Source organism: Zea mays, chromosome 6 (assembly GCF_902167145.1).
Source record: "Zea mays cultivar B73 chromosome 6, Zm-B73-REFERENCE-NAM-5.0, whole genome shotgun sequence".
In the NCBI taxonomy this organism is placed as follows: Eukaryota; Viridiplantae; Streptophyta; class Magnoliopsida; order Poales; family Poaceae; genus Zea; species Zea mays.
This window is the reverse complement of record NC_050101.1, coordinates 145593397-145617038: the sequence shown is the minus strand read 5'-3', so window position 1 is coordinate 145617038 and position 23642 is coordinate 145593397. Positions and strand designations below refer to the sequence as shown.

At 49.2% G+C, this 23642-nt stretch overlaps 1 protein-coding gene across 5 annotated transcripts; it reads left to right on the top strand.

Annotated features, from left to right (window-relative positions):
• Positions 1–968: 968 nt before the first annotated feature.
• LOC100281575 (uncharacterized) lies at positions 969–10256 on the top strand. 5 transcript variants are annotated; one of them, XM_023300277.2, is made up of 4 exons: positions 969–1372; positions 7756–7984; positions 8099–8704; positions 8787–10251. In XM_023300277.2, exons 2-4 carry the CDS (start codon positions 7808–7810, stop codon positions 9912–9914), a joined length of 1911 nt encoding a protein of 636 aa, XP_023156045.1. In that variant the 5' UTR covers positions 969–1372; positions 7756–7807; the 3' UTR covers positions 9915–10251. The 5 variants fall into 5 exon arrangements, with proteins under 5 accessions (XP_023156045.1, NP_001354962.1, XP_023156044.1 ...); NM_001368033.1 differs by lacking the exon at positions 969–1372 and adding an exon at positions 2151–2332 and having other exon boundaries at positions 8787–10256; XM_023300276.2 differs by lacking the exon at positions 969–1372 and adding an exon at positions 7332–7599 and having other exon boundaries at positions 7728–7984.
• The last annotated feature ends 13386 nt before the right edge of the window (positions 10257–23642 follow it).

Below are 23642 nucleotides of genomic sequence, written 5' to 3'. Positions count from 1 at the left end.
CAGAAAAAAAAACACATTGGCATCTGTGCCTACAACTTACAATCAGTCATATGCATGGTTCTGGGCCTAAAACCTAACATCTTGGTTTGGTTGAAATAAGAAGTAAATATGGAAGGAAGGCGCCCTTAGCTCATCAGGGAATACACTGAACTAAATGATCTAATATCAAACTCTATAACTATAACAGGAAACACAATAAATAAACAAGAGCATAACAGCACCTACAGTCGTGGGCATATCAAAACCAAATTAGCCAAAGCAATCATACAAGGGAGATCACTCTCAGATTTCCAATGCTTCGGACAAACCATCAACTATCTCAAGTCCGCCATGCACAACACTACCGCCTACCCGATCAAGGACCAGACAAAAGCTTGTTGATACCACCAAGCATGTTACAAATCATAGACAATATAATTTCAGAACAGAAGCTTGTTGTAAAAGAAAAAACACTGACAGTGCGACTGCATATAGTCCATATGTGTTTGTAACAATAGCATTTCTATATATATACACACAAAGATAACAATTCCCTCTTTCGATAATAGAAGACCATTATAGGATTCAAAATTTACCGCGAAACATTTTGACCTTCTCACTTTTCGATACACATTTATCTTTTCTCAATACATCTTTCTCTTTTTCCAATACATCTTATCTCTACTTCTCTCTATCTCTCACCTTAATTTATCTCTGCTGAGTCTGGCCATGGGGAAAACAAGAATCATCCAAAATCAATATGAACATAAAATCAGTTGAGTCATCACGATATTAGGAATTCATCGCTTTCTAGATACTGAACTATTTGATGTAAAGGAAAAGAGAAATTACCTCCCCTGTTTAGTCGACCTGTCGCCGTTTCAGCTGCAACCCGTGTGGCAGAATCCGCGTTTATATGTGTGCTATTAGCAGATACATTAAATAGAAATAAATGGAAGGGGAAGCGATTAGCAGATACATTAAATAGAAATAAATGGAAGGGGGAAGCGAGCAGAGCAGAGCAGAGGCATCAGGTAAACCCCCCGGAAGAACCGCCCGGGACACCAGGACAGAGAGGCCTCAGCCCAGCGTGTGTTTGGTTTCTTGCGTATTCTCTCGTGGAAACAGCTGCGTGGGAGGGGAGGACGGAGGAAGGACACTGGGACAGGGCAAGGAGGATCCTGGAAGCTGCCTCCCGGAGGAGAGATCCGTAATACGTTATATATAAACGCCCCCCGCACACGTCGATCTCCGGTCACAGCCACAGGCAACCAATCTCCGGTGCCCCTCAAGACCAGGAGCACTGCCGCGCGCCGCGTCGTCGACTCGTCGGTGAGTGAGTGAGTCCCGGCCTGGCGTGGCGTTCGTCGCGGGGCATCATCATCAGAGCCAGGTGAGTCCATCCATCTCGCTCTCCACTTACTGCACATGAACAAATGGAACGCAGCATTGCCTGTACCGTACTTGGTCGGGTCATGTGATCCGACTCCTATCTTCTGGGCAAGTAAAAGATGGAGGGGGAAAAAATTCAAGCTTCTGCGTAGGGTCTGTGGCACAACATAGGGGATCGACGGACGACTAAATTATTACTATCCACGAGTAAAAATTGCATATTTTTTTTGGACTTGGGAACCACTTTGTACCTTACCTGTCTGGAATCTGCACCTAGTAGTACAACTTAAATGTCCCTTGTGGCCATGCGCCCATGCCACAGCCACTATGGCAGCCAGTTGGGCTGGGCAGGCTGACGACGGACGGACAGAGGCACGGCTGACAAGATCCCCGGCGATCCTTTGTTGCCGGCCGGGCCTGCCCTGCGCCCCTGCCCCTACCACGTGGCCTCTGCCGCCCGCACTCGTTTTCGACTGGAAAAAGGAACCACGTACTGCTGCATGCGTGGTGCGTGGTCTGGGACCCAAAAAAGCAAAAAAAAAAAAAAAGCGGTTCAGTTTATACGCGTGACCGAAAAACAGGCCGTCTGCGCTTTCGGCATCGTGGGTGGACGACTGGACGGACGCGGCAGGCCAGCCAGGCACTCCTTCTCCCGGGGGGTGCGCCAATCACGGCGGCGGCCATGTTTAGCGTCCGTCCATCCCAGCCTGGAGTGGAGCAGCATGAACGACGAACTTATTAGCAACCCCCGGCCGGGCCGCGGGGTCTCGGGTGGGGCCGTGCGTCGCTGCTGGTGCTCCTCCCGGCTCCCGGCGGGCGGGCGAGTGGCGACGCCATGCACCACGGTCTACACGTTGCTGCACGGGCCGGGCGGCGCGCCTTCGTGTTACTGCGGACGGTGGTGGCCGCCGTCGACGGCGACAGCTCCGATCCCTGAGCTCTATCTCTCACCCACGGCCAGGTTAGGATCCAGCTTGCTGTGTGCGTGTAATATATATAGCTAGATCTCGTGTCGTTTCGTTCGATCGCCTTGCTGATACATTATTTATATGTCCCATCCATTACCACGATCGGATTAATCAATCTACTGGTGCTAATCACGGCGCCGCCGCCGAGGACATGCACACAGTTCTATTCTATCGCCGCGCGCAGGTAGCTGGCAGGCAGTACTACTGTCTAGTAGTAGCGTGCATGACACGGCCAACCGCGCGCCGCCGCCGCCGCCGCGCCTGCAACCGCAAGCGTGTGACTGCGTAGAAATTTATTGATTTATTTGGTGCCACCTGCGCTTAATCACGCCGGCCGACGTGACGTAGACGGTAGACTAGCGCTGCTCCGGCGATGATGGATGGATTCGATCGGTGTGCATGGGCGACAGACAGGTACTACCAGGTTTATAGCGTAGCATATATATATATGCGCGATTTGTCGCGTCCGGCTGACGGCGACGGCGACGGCTCGCCGCAATTTAAGCTAAGGTCTCGTCTCCCGGTCGCCTTCTCTCTTCGATCGCTGGCCTGGCCCCACGGTTTACAAAACCGGTAAAAACCGGCGGTAAACCGGTCGGTTTACCGAAACCGCCGGGGTGCGGTTTCGGTAAACCACCGGTTTTTTTTCAAAATTCATTCTAATTTTAAAAAATTTGAAAAAATTCATAAAAACCGAAAACCGCTGGTAAACCGTTTTCTGGGACCGGTAAACCGTTATTTAAGACCGGTAAACCGCTAATTTTTACCGAAAAACCAGATTTAATATCAAAACTGAGTATTTAGTGGTCAATTTAGTCATATTAGTCTTGTTTACTATTGTATGCTATATGTGAAGATGCTAAATGTGAAGATAAACCCGTAGCTCAAGTTCAGTTTCGGCATTTAGTGGTTAATTTCATTTTCATTTCCTGTCCAAGATGGAATCCGTAGATCAAGTAGCTTCATTTCTTCCAATAACTATCCGTCTACACAAGACTAAATCTAGAACTCTTAGCTCCAGTTCTTATATATGTGTTTTTAAGATTTGTTGATCAGGAGAAAAGTCTAACACTTGGTGAGGTACACACACGGTTTACAAAACCGGTAAAAACCGGCGGTAAACCGGTCGGTTTACCGAAACCGCCGGGGTGCGGTTTCGGTAAACCACCGGTTTTTTTTCAAAATTCATTCTAAATTTAAAAAATTTGAAAAAATTCATAAAAACCGAAAACCGCTGGTAAACCGTTTTCTGGGACCGGTAAACCGTTATTTAAGACCGGTAAACCGCTAATTTTTACCGAAAAACCAGATTTAATATCAAAACTGAGTATTTAGTGGTCAATTTAGTCATATTAGTCTTGTTTACTATTGTATGCTATATGTGAAGATGCTAAATGTGAAGATAAACCCGTAGCTCAAGTTCAGTTTCGGCATTTAGTGGTTAATTTCATTTTCATTTCCTGTCCAAGATGGAATCCGTAGATCAAGTAGCTTCATTTCTTCCAATAACTATCCGTCTACACAAGACTAAATCTAGAACTCTTAGCTCCAGTTCTTATATATGTGTTTTTAAGATTTGTTGATCAGGAGAAAAGTCTAACACTTGGTGAGGTACACAAACATCAAACACACCTAGAGATGGCAATGGGTAAATACCCACCGGGTATTAGTACCCCATACTCATACCCACGACAAAAAATAACCCCATTGGATCACCCATATACACCGGTGGATATGGATTTACTCCCATACCCATACCCATGTGGGTATGGGTCACCCGTACCCATAAAAATTAAAAATCTATCAAAATATTATATTATACAAATGTCAAGTATATCCATCTAAATAACATTACAAAATTTCTAGCATCATTTAACCATCCATTCAACACACCAAAGACAATTGGATAAAGTAGTAACACTAGAACAGTACTACATAGCACATTACATGTTCCATTACATGGTCATTAAATTGTTGTTAAGTCTTCTATGACACTATGACCTAAAAGGTTGTTAAATAGTAAAAAAGATGGATGACTAAAGTCCAAGTTTATGTTTGGGCTAAGTTTATATTGGATATTTTATATCCACGGGTTAACGGGTATGGGTGAAGGTAGAACGTTCTAATACTCGTTTACCCATTGGGTGAAGATTTTTGCCCAATAACAGACCCACGGGTAGAATATTTAGCCCACATACATATCTTAATGGAGTAAATACCCGTCGGGTATCAGGTCGCGGGTACCCATTGCCATCTCTAAACACACATACCGATGTGTTTTTTTTGCTTTGTGGATAAATATTTATTTGTCGTTCTTGTTTTCCCGCTAATGTATCTCATATATTTTGTATAGACCTATCACTATCACTATAACGGATTGGAACAATATCACGATCCCTCCAACATGCCTGAGTACTATCACTATGACTCGAGATAAATATGTGAGTATTGTGAAATAAGTCGACCTATGTGTCGTTGCCTCGTTGGAGAGTTGTAAAAGAACTTGTATTTGAGTATTGCGAAGTTCGTTGGTTGTTTGTTGCATGAGAACTAGAGTTTGTGGTTACATATGTATGTTATATGTTATTTTGGTGAACACATGTCGTGTGGATCAATTAATATTTACTATGCAATGTGAATTTAGCAAACTACAAATAAATCTTGTCAAAATTTTCCATTTTTTATGTAAAAAACAGCAAAAACCGATTCGTTTCGCGGTTAACCGGCGGTTTAGAGCGGTTTTTCACCGGTTTTTTGTCGGTAAACCGATTCGAATTCAAATTGATTTGAATTGATCAAACCGGTCGGTTTTTACCGGTTTTTATCGGTTTACCGTTGGTAAACCGTTACCGGTGGGTAGCGGTTTTAGTATACAAAACGGTTTTGTAAACCGTGGGTACACAAACATCAAACACACCTAGAGATGGCAATGGGTAAATACCCACCGGGTATTAGTACCCCATACTCATACCCACGACAAAAAATAACCCCATTGGATCACCCATATACACCGGTGGATATGGATTTACTCCCATACCCATACCCATGTGGGTATGGGTCACCCGTACCCATAAAAATTAAAAATCTATCAAAATATTATATTATACAAATGTCAAGTATATCCATCTAAATAACATTACAAAATTTCTAGCATCATTTAACCATCCATTCAACACACCAAAGACAATTGGATAAAGTAGTAACACTAGAACAGTACTACATAGCACATTACATGTTCCATTACATGGTCATTAAATTGTTGTTAAGTCTTCTATGACACTATGACCTAAAAGGTTGTTAAATAGTAAAAAAGATGGATGACTAAAGTCCAAGTTTATGTTTGGGCTAAGTTTATATTGGATATTTTATATCCACGGGTTAACGGGTATGGGTGAAGGTAGAACGTTCTAATACTCGTTTACCCATTGGGTGAAGATTTTTGCCCAATAACAGACCCACGGGTAGAATATTTAGCCCACATACATATCTTAATGGAGTAAATACCCGTCGGGTATCAGGTCGCGGGTACCCATTGCCATCTCTAAACACACATACCGATGTGTTTTTTTTGCTTTGTGGATAAATATTTATTTGTCGTTCTTGTTTTCCCGCTAATGTATCTCATATATTTTGTATAGACCTATCACTATCACTATAACGGATTGGAACAATATCACGATCCCTCCAACATGCCTGAGTACTATCACTATGACTCGAGATAAATATGTGAGTATTGTGAAATAAGTCGACCTATGTGTCGTTGCCTCGTTGGAGAGTTGTAAAAGAACTTGTATTTGAGTATTGCGAAGTTCGTTGGTTGTTTGTTGCATGAGAACTAGAGTTTGTGGTTACATATGTATGTTATATGTTATTTTGGTGAACACATGTCGTGTGGATCAATTAATATTTACTATGCAATGTGAATTTAGCAAACTACAAATAAATCTTGTCAAAATTTTCCATTTTTTATGTAAAAAACAGCAAAAACCGATTCGTTTCGCGGTTAACCGGCGGTTTAGAGCGGTTTTTCACCGGTTTTTTGTCGGTAAACCGATTCGAATTCAAATTGATTTGAATTGATCAAACCGGTCGGTTTTTACCGGTTTTTATCGGTTTACCGTTGGTAAACCGTTACCGGTGGGTAGCGGTTTTAGTATACAAAACGGTTTTGTAAACCGTGCCTGGCCCTGGTCGTACGTAGCACTACTAGTATTTTAGTAGGGACTAGTGATAGCTAGTTGCTTTCCGATTTGAAGTTTGCATGCACACCTGGTGCGCCCCGGCACCGCAGGAAGTACAATGCATCCATGCATGGATCCTTCTCAACGCTACTGGTGGGACCCCCGGCGGGAGCATATTTAGCGTGGCCAGACCTGTCATCCATACCATACAAGTGTACCCCAGCGGTGCCATGTACAGTAGGCATGTTTGGCACGGCTCCGGTTAAGTGACGCCGGCTCTCACTTCTCTTCAAGACCCGGCGGTATTGTACAGGAGATAGTGTATTTTTAACAAATTATTTAGCATTTTTCAGCCATAGTCGTTGGTCGTAGGGAAACCGTCTCAACGCCATGACATCCATAAACTAAACGCAAATGTGGCACCGTATACGTGGCGCCTTATTCCAGAATGCCACGGACGAGTTGGTTAACCCTACGGCGTGCGTGCGTCTCCAACAGCCGCCAACGGAATCATTAGCTCATCGCACCGCATTTTGTAACGGCCTAGCGCTTGTACAAGAAAGAAACCATAGGTTCGACTCAAATAAAGCAGTGGCTAGCTGCTCGATCTGCCAAATTTTCATCTCAATGTCAGCTGTCGAACGATTTGGCCGCGCGGGGCCGTTGGACACGCGTTTGTTTGAGTGACTACACACACTGGACTAACGAAACACAAGGAAGTAAGGAACAGACGGCATGCATGCTCGTCGTCCGCTGGCGTACGTATCCGCACAGCACAGACACATTTGTTTGTTGCACTCATTACAGGCTGCCATCATCATTGCCGGCGCCTCTGGCCTCTGGCCTGGCCATTTGTTAAAAGCCCCCCCGAACCCCCGTTGCCTGCACATGCTCCGGTCGGGCTGCCTCTGCTGCTCTCGATCGAACAAGAGGTGTCCGTCCAACGACAACTCGGCACAAGAACTGTCCAGATATCTCCAACTAGTGTTAGGTTATCTTATCGATTCAGATTCGTCATAGCTTCCTGCCAAATCCGTTGATCTCAGCTTAATCAGCCGTCCAGCTGGGCACTGACACTTGTAAGTTCTCCTGTGGATTTTTCGCTCTCCTCACGACTCACGACAATCTGGCCATGCATGAGTTGAGATGGGATTCACTTCCGGCTACTTTTTTTTTACAGTACGCTGTGCCTGTTGCTTTAATGTAGTTCTGAGCGGTTCTACCTCGCTCCCCAGCTGCAGGACTTGAGGTCTCACGGTCACTCAAGTCGTCTGGTCTGAGTGAGCCATGGCGGAGGCCAACCGCAGGACGACGCCCCGGCCCCGCGCGGTGCCGCCGCTGCTCGCCGAGGTGGAGGTCTCCAACCTGCCCGGCTTCGACGTCACCCCAACGCCGAGCCCGCACGGCCAGGACGCCACCACGCCGAGCCCGCGCCCGCCCACGAAGCCGTCGTCCCGCCCCGGGGTGGGTTCCGTTTTGCTCTCTACTCCTCTGCCCGCGCGTCCGGTCGCGTGTCACGGCCAACGTGGACTCATCCTGTTCTTCTTGCACGTATATGTATGTATATCCCATATGCAGGTGCCGCCGCTGGACCGCGTGCCGTGCCGCAGCGAGGTGGTGTTCCCGCCGCTGGACTCGCCGTTCCAGGCGCCGGGCTACCGCTCCGTGCAGCCCGTCTCCATCAGCCTCCCGGCGTCGCCCATCGGCTTCGGCTTCGGCGTGCCCGTCATCCCCGCGCCGGCCAACGCCGCCGCCGCCGACTCGGACGACGACGGCCTCCGGAGGCAGGCCCTCCAGGCCAACGCCGCGGCCGGCGACCCGCAGCAGGCGCCGGCGCCGACGCCGCCGCCCGCGCGGGAGAATGGAGGAGGGGGCGTCCGGTTCATGCACCAGCCGGACAAGCTGGTGTTCCGCTCGCAGCCCATTCCCGGCGGCCAGCCACAGCGCGCCGGCAGCCGAGCCGCCCGGGCCTGCAGGGCCATCAGCCGGGACAGGCGCTATGACACGTTCAAGACCTTCTCCGGGAAGCTCGAGCGCCAGCTCACCCACCTGGCCGGCGCCCCGGAGGTCCAAGAGGTGCGAGGAGATGACGCCGTCGACGCCGCCACCTCCCGCACCACGTCCATGCCCAAAGTCGATCGCTTCTTCGCCGCACTGGAAGGCCCCGAACTCGACAAGCTCAAGGTATAGTAGATCGCTTTACAGTAGCTAGTGCTTAAGTTTGACCGATTATAATTATAAATCATCTCTCCTGCCTTGTGTTCAGACGTCTGAGGAACTGGTGCTGCCGTCGGACAAGACGTGGCCGTTCCTGCTCCGGTTCCCCGTGTCGGCGTTCGGTATCTGCCTGGGCGTGAGCAGCCAGGCGATCCTGTGGAAGACGATCGCGTCGTCGTCGCCGACCACGTTCCTGCACGTATCCCACAAGGTGAACCTGGTGCTCTGGTGCATCTCCGTGCTGCTCATGTGCGCCATCACGGCCGTCTACGCGCTCAAGCTCGCCTTCTTCTTCGAGGCCGTGAGGCGCGAGTACTACCACCCCATCCGGGTCAACTTCTTCTTCGCGCCGTGGATCGCCTGCCTCTTCCTCGCCATCGGCGTGCCGCCGTCCGTGGCCACTGAGCCCCTGCCGAGGTGGCTCTGGTACGCGCTCATGGCGCCCGTGCTCTTCATGGAGCTCAAGATCTACGGCCAGTGGATGTCCGGCGGCCAGAGGCGCCTGTCCAAGGTGGCCAACCCGTCCAACCACCTGTCCGTGGTGGGCAACTTCGTGGGCGCGCTGCTGGGCGCCAACATGGGGCTCAGGGAGGGCCCCGTCTTCTTCTTCTCCGTGGGGCTGGCGCACTACAGCGTGCTGTTCGTCACGTTGTACCAGCGGCTCCCCACCAACGAGACGCTGCCTAAGGAGCTCCACCCGGTCTTCTTCCTCTTCGTGGCGGCGCCCAGCGTGGCGAGCATGGCGTGGGCCAAGATCACGGGCGAGTTCGGCTACGGGCCCAGGGTGGCCTACTTCATCGCCATGTTCCTGTACGCGTCGCTGGCGGTGCGGATCAACTTCTTCCGGGGGTTCCGCTTCTCGCTGGCGTGGTGGGCGTACACGTTCCCGATGACCGGCGCCGCCATCGCGTCCATCCGCTACTCCACCGAGGTGGACAACACCTTCACCAAGGCGCTCTGCGTGGCGCTGTCCGTGATCGCCGTGCTCACGGTGACGGCGCTGTTCGTCACCACGCTGGTGCACGCGTTCGTGCTCCGGAAGCTCTTCCCCAACGACATCTGCATCGCCATCACGGACCACAAGATGAAGCCCATCATGGAGCTGCACGAGAGCCATGGCGAGGACAGCAGCACCAACAGCAACGACATCGAGACCGGCGCCGGTGGCAAACAGTGAGGGACGCGACGCCTAGCTAGGAAGCATGCATAAGCAATGCACGCGCGCGCACACCCAAGTCGCCGAGCTTCACGCACGCCAAGCGTGGGGGGATGACGCGACCGAGTTCTTGCTTGGATTGGATTGGATCTTTCTATAGGATTGCCTACTTGGTTCGATGGCGCACGCTGAGGACCTTTGATGGATTGCATCTATTAGTTACTCTATCTACTACTAGTCAGTAGAGAACTACTTGAATGTACAGAGTGGGCTACGTTGTATGAAACGCGGCTGCTTATTTATCGTGGAAACATTATGCATGCAGAGTGGCTTTAAAACTTAAGCATCTCATCAGTTCCTCCAGACTCCAGTTGGAAGATGCCGTATTTGGGATACTGGGGAAAACGGCTCTTAACTGCGCACTGGCCTCTGCTACAGCCTACTATCAACAGGTAACGCGTTGCTGCGGCAGATAGAAACCGACGATGGTGGCGGCGACACAGACCACACCAGGGTTGGATCTAGCCTAATTGCATCGCCTCTTTATTTGAGTTAGTATTTCACATTTGCTAAGAAAAAGAAAGATTAATCACTACATCATGATACTGTTTTAGTGATCCTCATTAAACACCAACTAGCAAATTGACCGTACACTGCTACGGATTTATACTTGAACATAGAATATAAAACATTATACTTGAACATAGAATATAAAACATTAGTACAATGCTCGTGCGTTGAGATGACACATTAATATTTGATAAAATATTAGCTCATAACGATTACATGAAAATGAGTAATATATATGTTATCATCGACCTTAATATCTCATAAATTATTTGCGAACAACCAATACAAACTAAACTCAGGATAGAGCGCCTCCTCTCTCTCGGCTGTTCAGCCACGCATCGCACCCAACAGCTTGACATGACCTAGTTCTTGTTTCTTTTTCAACCTCTCCCAAGAGCGCATATCCCATTTCACAAATATTACACATATCAGAGTAAAAGCGGAAAAAAGAGTTACAATAACTTAATTTATATTGATATTGTTAAAGTAACAATATAGAAAGAGTGATTATTACAATATAAGGGTCTGAATACTTCTACTTATTACATCGCCGGAAGGTAGACACCTTCCATAAGTTCATATTTAATTTTTGTCCTCCTGCTTGGGGACGATCTTGGAATAGAAGCAGCAAAACTCTACAGGCTCTTCACCTACAACAACATGAGTTCAGAAACCCTGAGTATAGAGTGTACTTTCTTAAGTCTTACCCGACTAACAGAAAAGACTCTCAAGGATATGCTGATCTTTAGGAGTCAAGGTAAGTTTTATCAAGAACCAATGACTTAGTTTGCACAACACACACTAAAGTTGATCCTTATAAATTCTTTTTATTTGTCAAGTGAGTGGTTTTCCTAAATCTAGATTTTCCTAATCTAGATCAAGCACTTGGCCTACACTAGCCGTCTTTTATTAAACTCTGAGTTTACTTGTCGCTACGGTGTAGGGCAGTGACCAAGTCTTCAAATCCGAGAAGTAACGGCGATTCAAATCGATTAAAACCCAGCTGGGGATCTCTCCCTTAACCCTTGCATATGTCAACTCGCCCCCGGGTTTCTCAAGACCAGAACGGGTTTCCACTACCCGAGAGCACAGTTACTCCACCGTACAGCCTCTTGCCATGGAGGGTACACGCTACTCTCACCATCTCCCACGCCCAATGCAGGCGAGCTATTCTAATATTGGTCCGGTCGAGGGAAAGCTTACCCATGATGAGATATGTGGCCAGTTAAAAGGTCATCTATCATCAAACCTGCATCGGCTCGGTCCTTAAACGACTCAGTCGAAGACACTACACCGAGACTCTCTTCTCGTGCAAGTCACCCGCACGGTCTCATCTTCTAATTTATAACCCAAAACTTGGTACCTGTCAGTGGTATTCTTTTCGGATTTGCTGAATCCATCACGACCATGATGGGTCCACCATCATAAGTTTTTTCTTTGTAAGCATTCCCATTCTAGTGTGAAGCCTCACCTTTTAAAACAAATATTTTGTTTTCTAAGCAAGGCTAAGCATCATTAAAACTTGTTGAGTATATCAGGTAACAAGAAATGTGTCAGTACCGTAAAACAGGGGTACCCCTTACAACCGTATGAAGACGCGGTACCCACGCGACTATCTTTAGTCGCGTGGTAAAGGAGTTGTGCGTGAGACCAGACCATGGCTCGCCCCAGCCTCGGACAACTACTCTAGGCCAGCGACAGCACCCGACCCCTCCACGTGGATGGTCCCGGGGCCGCCACATGGCCGGAGAAGATGATATACTCCAAGGTATCAAAAGTGAGTCCGGACCCCTATGGGAAAGTGTCGGACCCCTGTATATACAGATCGGGCCTCCGGGTAAGGTCCAGGACCCCCACGGGCGCAAACCGGACCCCTGGGATGGGGTCTGGACCCCTCCATGTGGAGTTCGGGCCGCTCACGGCAGGGTCCCGGGATTCTAGGACAGAGAATGCCCAGGCCTTAATCAAGGTCAGGCGGGGGTCCGGAGCCGACACGTGTCCGGACCTTATCGTTTACACTTCTGCTCCCCGCCCAGGCGGAGCCTCGATGCTGCCACGTGGCATGGTGCACGTGATGTAAGCCAACAGGCGGAGTCTGACGTAAGGCCTCTGCATTTATTGCGGATAAGGCACGCCGCCTGTCCATTCCACTGGCAGGCGGTGTACCGCCTCTGCATTTATTGAGCCCTGTCCATTTCACTGGCAGGCGATGTGCCGCCTCCGCATTTAATGAGCCCTGTCCATTCCGCTGACTGGCGATGTGCCACCTCCGCATTTAATGAGACATGTCCATTCCGCTGGCAGGCGACGACCAGTCCGTTCCGCAGGCGGCGTGTCTGTCCATTCCATTGGCAGACAGTACGCACATACTGTTGCGTGCACTATGCTCGTCATCATTCGCGCGTTACCAAGTGTCGGCGTCCCGAGACCGGGGGGTCCCTAAGCCGACGAGTGAGTGTGCTGTGTGCCCCAGCCCAGATGGGTCGAGCGCGTGGGCGAGCGCGAAGGGGGGAAGCGAGGTGGCCGGAGACGGGCGTGAGAGAGGTGGAAATCCCGCGGCCTTCGTGTTCGTCCCGCGCCCAGGTCGGGTGCGCTTGCAGTAGGGGGTTACAAGCGTCCACGCGGGTGAGGGAAGCGAGCGGCCCCAAGAGAGCGCCTGTCCCGTCCTCGTCCCCGCGCGGCCAACCTTCTCTAAGAAGGCCCTGGTCCTTCCTTTTATAGGCGTAAGGAGAGGATCCAGGTGTACAATGGGGGTGTAGCAGAGTGCTACGTGTCTAGCGGAGGAGAGCTAGCGCCCTAAGTACATGCCAATGTGGCAGCCGGAGAGATCTTGGCACCCTGCTGGTGTGATGTCGTGGCTGTCGGAGGAGCAACGGAGCCTGGCGGAGGGACAGCTGTCGGAGCGGTTGGGTCCTTGCTGACGTCCCCCTGCTTCCGTAAGGGAGCTGAGAGCCATCGTCGTCACAGGGCTAGCGGGGCGCCATCATTGCCTATCTGGCGGAGCTAGCCAGATGGGACATCGGTCTTGTTCTCTGCGGCCCGAGTCGGCTCGGGGTAGGGTGATGATGGCGCTTCCTGTTGACGTGGCGGGCCTGTGCCCTAGGTCGGGCGACGTGGAGGCTCCTTCGAAGCCGGGGTCGAGTCTGTCTTCCATGGCCGAGGCCGAGCCCGAGCTCCTGGGTCGGGCGAGGCGGAGGTCGTTCGGCAGAGGCCAGGGCGGAGTCCGAGCCCTGGGGTCGGGCGAAGCGGAGTTCGTCGTCTTCTGGGGCTGAGCCCGAGTCCGAGCCCTGGGTCGGGCGGAGCGGAGTTCGCCGTCTTCCGGGGCCTTAGCCCAAGTCCGAGCCCTGGGTCGGGCGGAGCGGAGTTCGCCGTCTTCCGGGGCTTAGCCCGAGTCCGAGCCCTGGGTCGGGCGGAGCGGAGTTCGCCGTCTTCCGGGGCCTAGCCCGAGTCCGAGCCCTGGGTCGGGCGGAGCGGAGTTCGCCGTCTTCCGGGGCCTTAGCCCGAGTCCGAGCCCTGGGTCGGGCGGAGCGGAGTTCGCCGTCTTCCGGGGCCTAGCCCGAGTCCGAGCCCTGGGTCGGGCGGAGCGGAGTTTCCTATGGCGCCTTTGGCAAGGCCTGACTGCCTGTCAGTCTCACTCTGTCAAGTGGCACTGAAGTCGGAGTGGCGCAGGCGGCGCTGTCCTTCTATCAGACCGGTCAGTGGAGCGGCGAAGTGACGGCGGTCACTTCGGCTCTGCCGGGGGGCGCGCGTCAGGATAAAGGTGTCAGGCTACCTTTGCGTTAAATGCTCCTGCGACTCGGTCGGTCGGCGCGGCGATTTAGTCAGGGCTGCTTCTTAGCGAAGGCAAGGCCTTGGGCGAGCCGGAGATGTGTCCGCCGTTAAAAGGGGGCCTCGGGCGAGACGGAAACCCCTCGGGGTCGGCTGCCCTTGCCCGAGGCTAGGCTCGGGCGAGGCGTGATCGAGTCGCTCGTATGGACTGATCCCTGACTTAATCGCACCCATCAGGCCTCTGCAGCTTTATGCTGATGGGGGTTACCAGCTGAGAATTAGGCGTCTTGAGGGTACCCCTAATTATGGTCCCCGACAGTAGCCCCCGAGCCTCGAAGGGAGTGTTAGCACTCGCTTGGAGGCTTTCGTCGCACTTTTTTGCAAGGGGACCAGCTTTTCTCGGTTGCATTTTCTTCCGGTGGGTGCACGCGAGCGCACCCGCCGGGTGTAGCCCCCGAGGCCTCGGAGGAGTGGTTTCACTCCTTCGAGGTCTTAATGCCTTGCGTAATGCTTCTGAGAGCACCTAGAGGGGGGTGAATAGGTGATCCTGTGAAAACTTAAGCTTATAGCCACAAAAACTTGTTAAGTGTTAGCACAATAATTGCCAAGTGGCTAGAGAGGAGTCACAACAAAACACAATACCACAAGAGATCAAACACAGAGATGACACAGTGGTTTATCCCGTGGTTCGGCCAAGACCAACGCTTGCCTACTCCACGTTGTGGCGTCCCAACGGACGAGGGTTGCAATCAACCCCTCTCAAGTGGTCCAAAGACCAACTTGAATACCACGGTGTTTTGTTTTGCCTTTCAATATCCCGTTTGCGAGGAATCTCCACAACTTGGAGCCTCTCGCCCTTACACTTAAGATTCACAAAGAAATACGGAGTAAGGGGGAACTAGCAACGCACACAAGACTCAAAATCAGAGCAACAGCACGCACACAAGTCGCAACAAGAGCTCGCAACACAACTCAATGAGTTCACAACTCAACAAGAGCTCTAGATGCTATCACAATGAACCAAATGCGTGGAAACCATGTCTTGGTGCTTAGGAATGTTGTAGGAATGCTTGGTGTCCTCCTCCATGCGCCTAGGGGTCCCTTTTATAGCCCCAAGGCAGCTAGGAGCCGTTGAGAACAAATCCAGAAAGGCCATCCTTGCCTTCTGTCGTCGGGCGCACCGGACAGTCCGGTGCACACCGGACACTGTCTGGTGCCCGATTTCCTTCCTTAAACAGCGCAGTCGACCGTTGCAGATCTGGGAGCCGTTGGCGCACCGGACATGTCCGGTGCACACTGGACAGTCCGGTGCCCCCTTCCGACCGTTGGCTCGGCCACGTGTCCCGCGCAGATCGCGCGGCCGACCGTTGGCCCGGCCGACCGTTGGCTCACCGGACAGTCCGGTGCACACCGGACAGTCCGGTGAATTTTAGCCGTACGTCGCCAGTCAATTCCCGAGAGCGGCCAGTTCGCCCGAGGCAGCCTGGCGCACCGGACATTGTCCGGTGCACCACCGGACACTGTCCGGTGCACCACCGGACAGTCCGGTGCCCCAGACCGAAACAGCCTTTTGGCTGTACACAACCAACTATTCTCTTTTCCTCTTCTTCCTGTTTCTGATACTTAGACAAGTATATTAGTACACAAAACCAATGTACTAAGACTTAGAAACATACCTTTGCTATAGATTTGCACTTTGTTCATCCATGAGCATAGATTCCCATTTAAGCACTTGTGTTGACACTCAATCACCAAAATACTTAGAAATGGCCCAAGGGCACATTTCCCTTTCAATCTCCCCCTTTTTGGTGATTTATGCCAACACAACATAAAGCAACTAGAACAAGTGCAATATCACTTCAAATAAAAACTCAAATTCATTTTGATTCAATTTGGCATATATGGATCATCCTTTGCCACCACTTGGTTTGTTTTTGCAAATCAAACTCAAATCTCTATCTCTAAGTCAAACACACATGTTGAAGCACAAATAGAGTCATTCCAAAAGAGATTGATCAAAGATTTCAAAAACTCCCCCTATTTCCCATAATCAACACTTCTCCCCATAAGAGGCCAACTTTTGACAAAAAAGACAATGCAAGAGTTTTGACAAACCAAAAGCTCTATCCTACTGTTTTCAAGGTTTCTCAAGTGGTAGCTGATCCATTTATCACTTTGGCCTTTATTTTCTCCCCCTTTGGCATCAAGCACCAAAACGGGATCAATCTTGGCCCTATAACCCCATTGCCTCACCAAAGTCTTCAATGAAGATCAAATGGCAATAAGAGTTTATGAGATGAACTTGGAATAAGTTACCCTCTCATCGGAGTGCAGTGGAAGTCTTTCATGGTCCAAGTCCACCTTTTCCCTTTCAATCCTCCTTCGAGACTAAATCATCAACTCAAGCACATGGTTAGTCTCAAAGGGTCAAGTTGTAACACATCTCCCCCTAAACATGTGCATCACTTTGCAACGGACTTGTGAGGTCCAGGGAGTGTTTGTACAACTTGAGCACCACAATAAGCAACAAAATGCAAAAAGGAACATGATCAAAAGCATAAATACATGTATGCTACAATTCAATCCCAGTTCCGCGAATCTAAGACATTTAGCTCACTACGCAACCTGCAAAAGGTCTTCTCATCTAGAGGCTTGGTAAAGATATCGGCTAGCTGGTTCTCGGTGCTAACATGAAACACTTCGATATCTCCCTTTTGCTGGTGGTCTCTCAAAAAGTGATGCCGGATGTCTATGTGCTTTGTGCGGCTGTGCTCAACAGGATTTTCCGCCATGCGGATAGCACTCTCATTATCACATAGGAGTGGGACTTTGCTCAGATTGTAGCCAAAGTCCCGGAGGGTTTGCCTCATCCAAAGCAGTTGCGCGCAACACTGTCCTGCGGCAACATACTCGGCCTCAGCGGTGGATAGGGCAACGGAAGTTTGTTTCTTAGAGTTCCACGACACCAGGGACCTTCCTAAGAATTGGCACGTCCCCGATGTACTCTTCCTATCGACCTTACATCCAGCATAGTCGGAATCTGAGTATCCAACCAAGTCAAAGGTAGACCCCTTTGGATACCAGAGCCCGAAGCAAGGCGTAGCAACCAAATATCTAAGAATTCGCTTCACCGCCACTAAGTGACACTCCTTAGGATCGGATTGAAATCTAGCACACATGCATACGCTAAGCATAATATCCGGTCTACTAGCACATAAATAAAGTAAAGACCCTATCATTGACCGGTATGCTTTTTGATCAACGGACTTACCTCCTTTGTTGAGGTCGGTGTGTCCGTCGGTCCCCATCGGAGTCTTTGCGGGCTTGGCGTCCTTCATCCCAAACCGCTTTAGCAGATCTTGCGTGTACTTCGTTTGTGAGATGAAGGTGCCTTCCTTGAGTTGCTTCATTTGGAACCCAAGGAAGTAGTTCAACTCGCCCATCATCGACATCTCGAATTTCTGCGTCATCACCCTGCTAAACTCTTCACAAGACTTTTGGTTAGTAGAACCAAATATTATGTCATCGACATAAATTTGGCACACAAACAAATCACCATCACATGTCTTAGTGAACAGAGTTGGATCGGCTTTCCCAACCTTGAAAGCATTAGCAAGTAGAAAGTCTCTAAGGCATTCATACCATGCTCTTGGGGCTTGCTTAAGTCCATAGAGCGCCTTAGAGAGCTTACACACATGGTCGGGGTACCGTTCATCCTCGAAGCCAGGGGGTTGCTCCACGTACACCTCCTCCTTGATTGGCCCGTTGAGGAAAGCGCTCTTCACATCCATTTGGAACAACCTGAAAGAATGGTGAGCGGCATATGCTAGCAAGATACGAATTGATTCTAGCCTAGCCACATGAGCAAATGTCTCCTCAAAGTCCAAACCTGCGACTTGGGCATAACCTTTTGCCACAAGTCGAGCCTTGTTCCTCGTCACCACCCCGTGCTCGTCCTGTTTGTTGCGGAACACCCACTTGGTTCCCACAATATTTTGCTTGGGACGAGGCACCAGTGTCCAAACTTCATTGCGCTTGAAGTTGTTGAGTTCCTCCTGCATGGCCAATACCCAATCCGGATCTAGCAAGGCCTCCTCTACCCTGAAAGGCTCACTAGAAGAGACAAAGGAGTAATGCTCACAAAAATTAACTAATCGAGATCGAGTAGTTACTCCCTTGCTAATGTCACCCAAAATTTGGTCGACAGGATGATCCCTTTGAATCACCGCTCGAACTTGGGTTGGAGGTGCCGGTTGCGCTTCTTCCTCCATCACGTGATCATCTTGTGCTCCCCCTTGATCACACGCCTCCTTTTGATGAACTTGTTCATCGTCTTGAGATGGGGGATGCACCGTTGTTGAGGAAGAAGGTTGATCACGTTCATCTTGTTCCTGTGGTCGCACTTCTCCAATCGCCATGGTTCGTATAGCGGCCGTTGGAACATCTTCTTCATCTACGTCATCACAATCAACAACTTGCTCTCTTGGAGAGCCATTAGTCTCATCAAATACAACGTCGCTAGAGACTTCAACCAAACCCGATGATTTGTTGAAGACTCTATACGCCTTTGTATTTGAGTCATAACCTAACAAAAACCCTTCTACAGCTTTGGGAGCAAATTTAGAATTTCTACCTTTCTTCACTAGAATGTAGCATTTGCTTCCAAATACACGAAAGTAAGATACATTGGGTTTGTTACCGGTTAGTAGCTCATACGAAGTCTTCTTGAGGAGGCGATGAAGGTAGACCCTGTTGATGGCATGGCAAGCCGTGTTCACGGCTTCCGACCAAAAACACTCGGGGGTCTTGAATTCTCCAAGCATCGTCCTCGCCATATCGATTAGCGTCCTGTTCTTCCTCTCTACCACACCATTTTGCTGTGGTGTGTAGGGAGCGGAGAACTCGTGCTTGATCCCTTCCTCCTCAAGGAACTCCTCCACTTGAAGATTCTTGAACTCGGACCCGTTGTCGCTCCTTATCTTCTTCACCTTGAGCTCAAACTCATTTTGAGCTCTCCTTAGGAAGCGCTTGAGGGTCCCTTGAGTTTCAGACTTATCCTGCAAAAAGAACACCCAAGTGAAGCGGGAAAAGTCATCAACAATAACTAGACCATACTTACTTCCCCCTATGCTCAGATAGGCGACGGGTCCGAAGAGGTCCATATGCAGCAGCTCCAGGGGTCTTGAAGTGGTCATCACATTCTTGCTGTGATGCGCTCCTCCCACCTGTTTACCTGCTTGACAAGCTGCACAAGGTCTATCTTTTTTGAATTGTACGTTAGTCAAACCTATCACGTGTTCTCCCTTTAGAAGCTTGTGAAGGTTCTTCATCCCCACATGTGCTAAGCGGCGATGCCACAGCCAGCCCATGCTAGTCTTAGCAATTAAGCATGCATCTAGACCGGCCTCTTCTTTTGCAAAATCAACTAAGTAGAGCTTGCCGTCTAATACACCCTTAAAAGCTAGTGAACCATCACTTCTTCTAAAGACAGACACATCTACATTTGTAAATAGACAGTTATATCCCATATAACATAATTGACTAACAGATAGCAAATTATATCCAAGACTTTCCACTAAAAACACATTAGAGATAGAATGCTCATTGGAGATTGCAATTTTACCTAGCCCTTTTACCTTGCCTTGATTCCCATCACCGAATATAATTGAATCTTGGGAATCCTTATTCTTGACATAGGAGGTGAACATCTTCTTCTCCCCCGTCATATGGTTTGTGCATCCGCTGTCAATAATCCAGCTTGAACCCCCGGATGCATAAACCTGCAAGGCAAATTTAGGCTTGGGACTTAGGTACCCAACTCTTGTTGGGTCCTACAAGGTTAGTCACAATTGTCTTAGGGACCCAAATGCAAGTTTTATCACCCTTGCATTTTGCCCCTAACTTCCTAGCAATCACCTTTCTATCCTTTCTACAAATTGTAAAGGAAGCATTCAAAGCATGATATATTGTAGAAGGCTCATTAACTTTCCTAGGAATGTTAACAATATTTCTCCTAGGCATATTATGAACAACATTCCTTCTACCAACATTTTTATCATGCACATATGAAGAACTAGAAGCAAACATAGCATGAGAAAAATCATCGTAAGAATTATAACTCCTATAAGCATTTCTAGTTTGTCTCCTATCATGATACAAAAAGGCATGATTCTTTTTAGCACTAGTAGCCATAGGGGCCTTCCCTTTCTCCTTGGCGGAGATGGGAGCCTTATGGCTTGTCGAGTTCTTGGCTTCCCTTTTGTAGCCAAGTCCATCCTTAATTGAGGGGTGTCTACCGATCGTGTAGGCATCCCTTGCAAATTTTAGTTTATCAAATTCATTCTTGCTAGTCCTAAGTTGGGCATTAAGACTAGCCAATTCCTCAGTTAATTTGGAAATTGAAACTAAATGATCACTACAAGCATCAACATCGAAATCTTTACACCTAGTGCAAATCTCAACATGTTCTACACAAGAATTTTTACTAGCTACTTCTAGTTTAGCATTTAAGTCATCATTAACACTCTTTAAAGTAGTAATGGTTTCATGACAAGAAGATAATTCACTAGAGAGCACTTCATTTCTTTTAACTTCTAAAGCATAAGATTTTTGTGCCTCTACAAATTTGTCATGCTCTTCATATAAAAGATCCTCTTGTTTTTCTAAGAGTCTATCTTTTTCATTCAAGGCATCAATCAATTCATTAATTTTATCTACTTTAGTTCTATCCAATCCCTTGAACAAACTAGAGTAATCTATTTCATCATCACTAGACTCATCATCACTAGATGAATCATAATTGACATTGTTTTGATTACATACCTTCTTCTCCCTTGCCATAAGGCATGTGTGACGTTCGTTGGGGAAGAGGGATGACTTGTTGAAGGCAGTGGCAGCGAGTCCTTCATTGTCGGAGTCGGAGGAGGAGCAATCCGAATCCCACTCCTTTCCGATATGTGCCTCGCCCTTGGCCTTCCTGTAATGCTTCTTCTTTTCCCTCTTGCTCCCATGTTCCTGGTCACTATCATTGTCGGGACAGTTAGCAATAAAATGACCAATCTTACCGCATTTGAAGCACGAGCGCTTCCCCTTGGCTTTGGTCTTGCTTGGCTGTCCCTTGCTTCCTTTAAGCGCCGTCTTGAAGCGCTTAATGATGAGGGCCATCTCCTCATTATTTAGCCCGGCCGCCTCAACTTGCGCCACCTTGCTCGGTAGTGCCTCCTTGCTCCTTGTTGCCTTGAGAGCAAGGGGTTGCGGCTCGTTGATCGGACCATTCAAGGCGTCGTCCACGTATCTTGCCTCCTTGATCATCATTCGCCCGCTAACGAATTTCCCAAGTACTTCTTCGGGCGACATCTTGGTGTACCTAGGATTTTCACGAATATTGTTCACCAAATGAGGATCAAGAATAGTAAAGGACCTTAGCATTAGGCGGACGACGTCGTGATCCGTCCATCGCGTGCTTCCGTAGCTCCTTATTTTGTTGATAAGGGTCTTGAGCCGGTTGTATGTTTGAGTTGGCTCCTCGCCCCTTATCATTGCGAACCGTCCAAGTTCGCCCTCCACCAACTCCATCTTGGTGAGTAAGGTGACATCATTCCCCTCATGAGAGATCTTGAGGGTGTCCCAGATCTGCTTGGCATTGTCCAAGCCGCTCACCTTATGGTACTCGTCCCTGCACAAAGAGGCTAGCAACACAGTAGTAGCTTGTGCATTTTTATGAATCTGTTCATTAATAAACATGGGACTATCCGTACTATCAAAGTGCATTCCACTTTCTACAATCTCCCATATGCTAGGATGGAGAGAGAACAAGTGACTACGCATTTTGTGACTCCAAAATCCGTAGTCCTCTCCATCAAAATGAGGAGGTTTACCAAGTGGAATAGATAATAAATGAGCATTAGTACTCTGAGGAATACGAGAGTAATCAAAAGAAAAGTTCGAATTAACCGGTTTCCTTCTCTCGTATTCGTTGTGGTCGTCGTCCTTTTGGGAGGAAGTAGACTCATCGCTGTCGTAGTAGACAATCTCCTTGATACGTCTTGTCTTTTTCTTCTTCCCATCTTTGCGTCTGTGGCCCGAGCCCGAGTCGTTGGACTTGTCATCCCTTGGCTCGTTGATGAAGGACTCCTTCTCCTTGTCGTTGATCACGATTCCCTTCCCTTTAGGATCCATCTCTTCGGGCGGTTAGTCCCTTTGTGAAGAGAACGGCTCCGATACCAATTGAGAGCACCTAGAGGGGGGGTGAATAGGTGATCCTGTGAAAACTTAAGCTTATAGCCACAAAAACTTGTTAAGTGTTAGCACAATAATTGCCAAGTGGCTAGAGAGGAGTCACAACAAAACACAATACCACAAGAGATCAAACACAGAGATGACACAGTGGTTTATCCCGTGGTTCGGCCAAGACCAACGCTTGCCTACTCCACGTTGTGGCATCCCAACGGACGAGGGTTGCAATCAACCCCTCTCAAGTGGTCCAAAGACCAACTTGAATACCACGGTGTTTTGTTTTGCCTTTCAATATCCCGTTTGCGAGGAATCTCCACAACTTGGAGCCTCTCGCCCTTACACTTAAGATTCACAAAGAAATACGGAGTAAGGGGGAACTAGCAACGCACACAAGACTCAAAATCAGAGCAACAACACGCACACAAGTTGCAACAAGAGCTCGCAACACAACTCAATGAGTTCACAACTCAACAAGAGCTCTAGATGCTATCACAATGAACCAAATGCGTGGAAACGATGTCTTGGTGCTTAGGAATGTTGTAGGAATGCTTGGTGTCCTCCTCCATGCGCCTAGGGGTCCCTTTTATAGCCCCAAGGCAGCTAGGAGCCGTTGAGAACAAATCCAGAAAGGCCATCCTTGCCTTCTGTCGTCGGGCGCACCGGACAGTCCGGTGCACACCGGACACTGTCCGGTGCCCGATTTCCTTCCTTAAACAGCGCAGTCGACCGTTGCAGATCTGGGAGCCGTTGGCGCACCGGACATGTCCGGTGCACACCGGACAGTCCGGTGCCCCCTTCCGACCGTTGGCTCGGCCACGTGTCCCGCGCAGATCGCGCGGCCGACCGTTGGCCCGGCCGACCGTTGGCTCACCGGACAGTCCGGTGAATTTTAGCCGTACGTCGCCAGTCAATTCCCGAGAGCGGCCAGTTCGCCCGAGGCAGCCTGGCGTACCGGACACTGTCCGGTGCACCACCGGACACTGTCCGGTGCACCACCGGACAGTCCGGTGCCCCAGACCGAAACAGCCTTTTGGCTGTACACAGCCAACTCTTCTCTTTTCCTCTTCTTCCTGTTTCTGATACTTAGACAAGTATATTAGTACACAAAACCAATGTACTAAGACTTAGAAACATACCTTTGCTATAGATTTGCACTTTGTTCATCCATGAGCATAG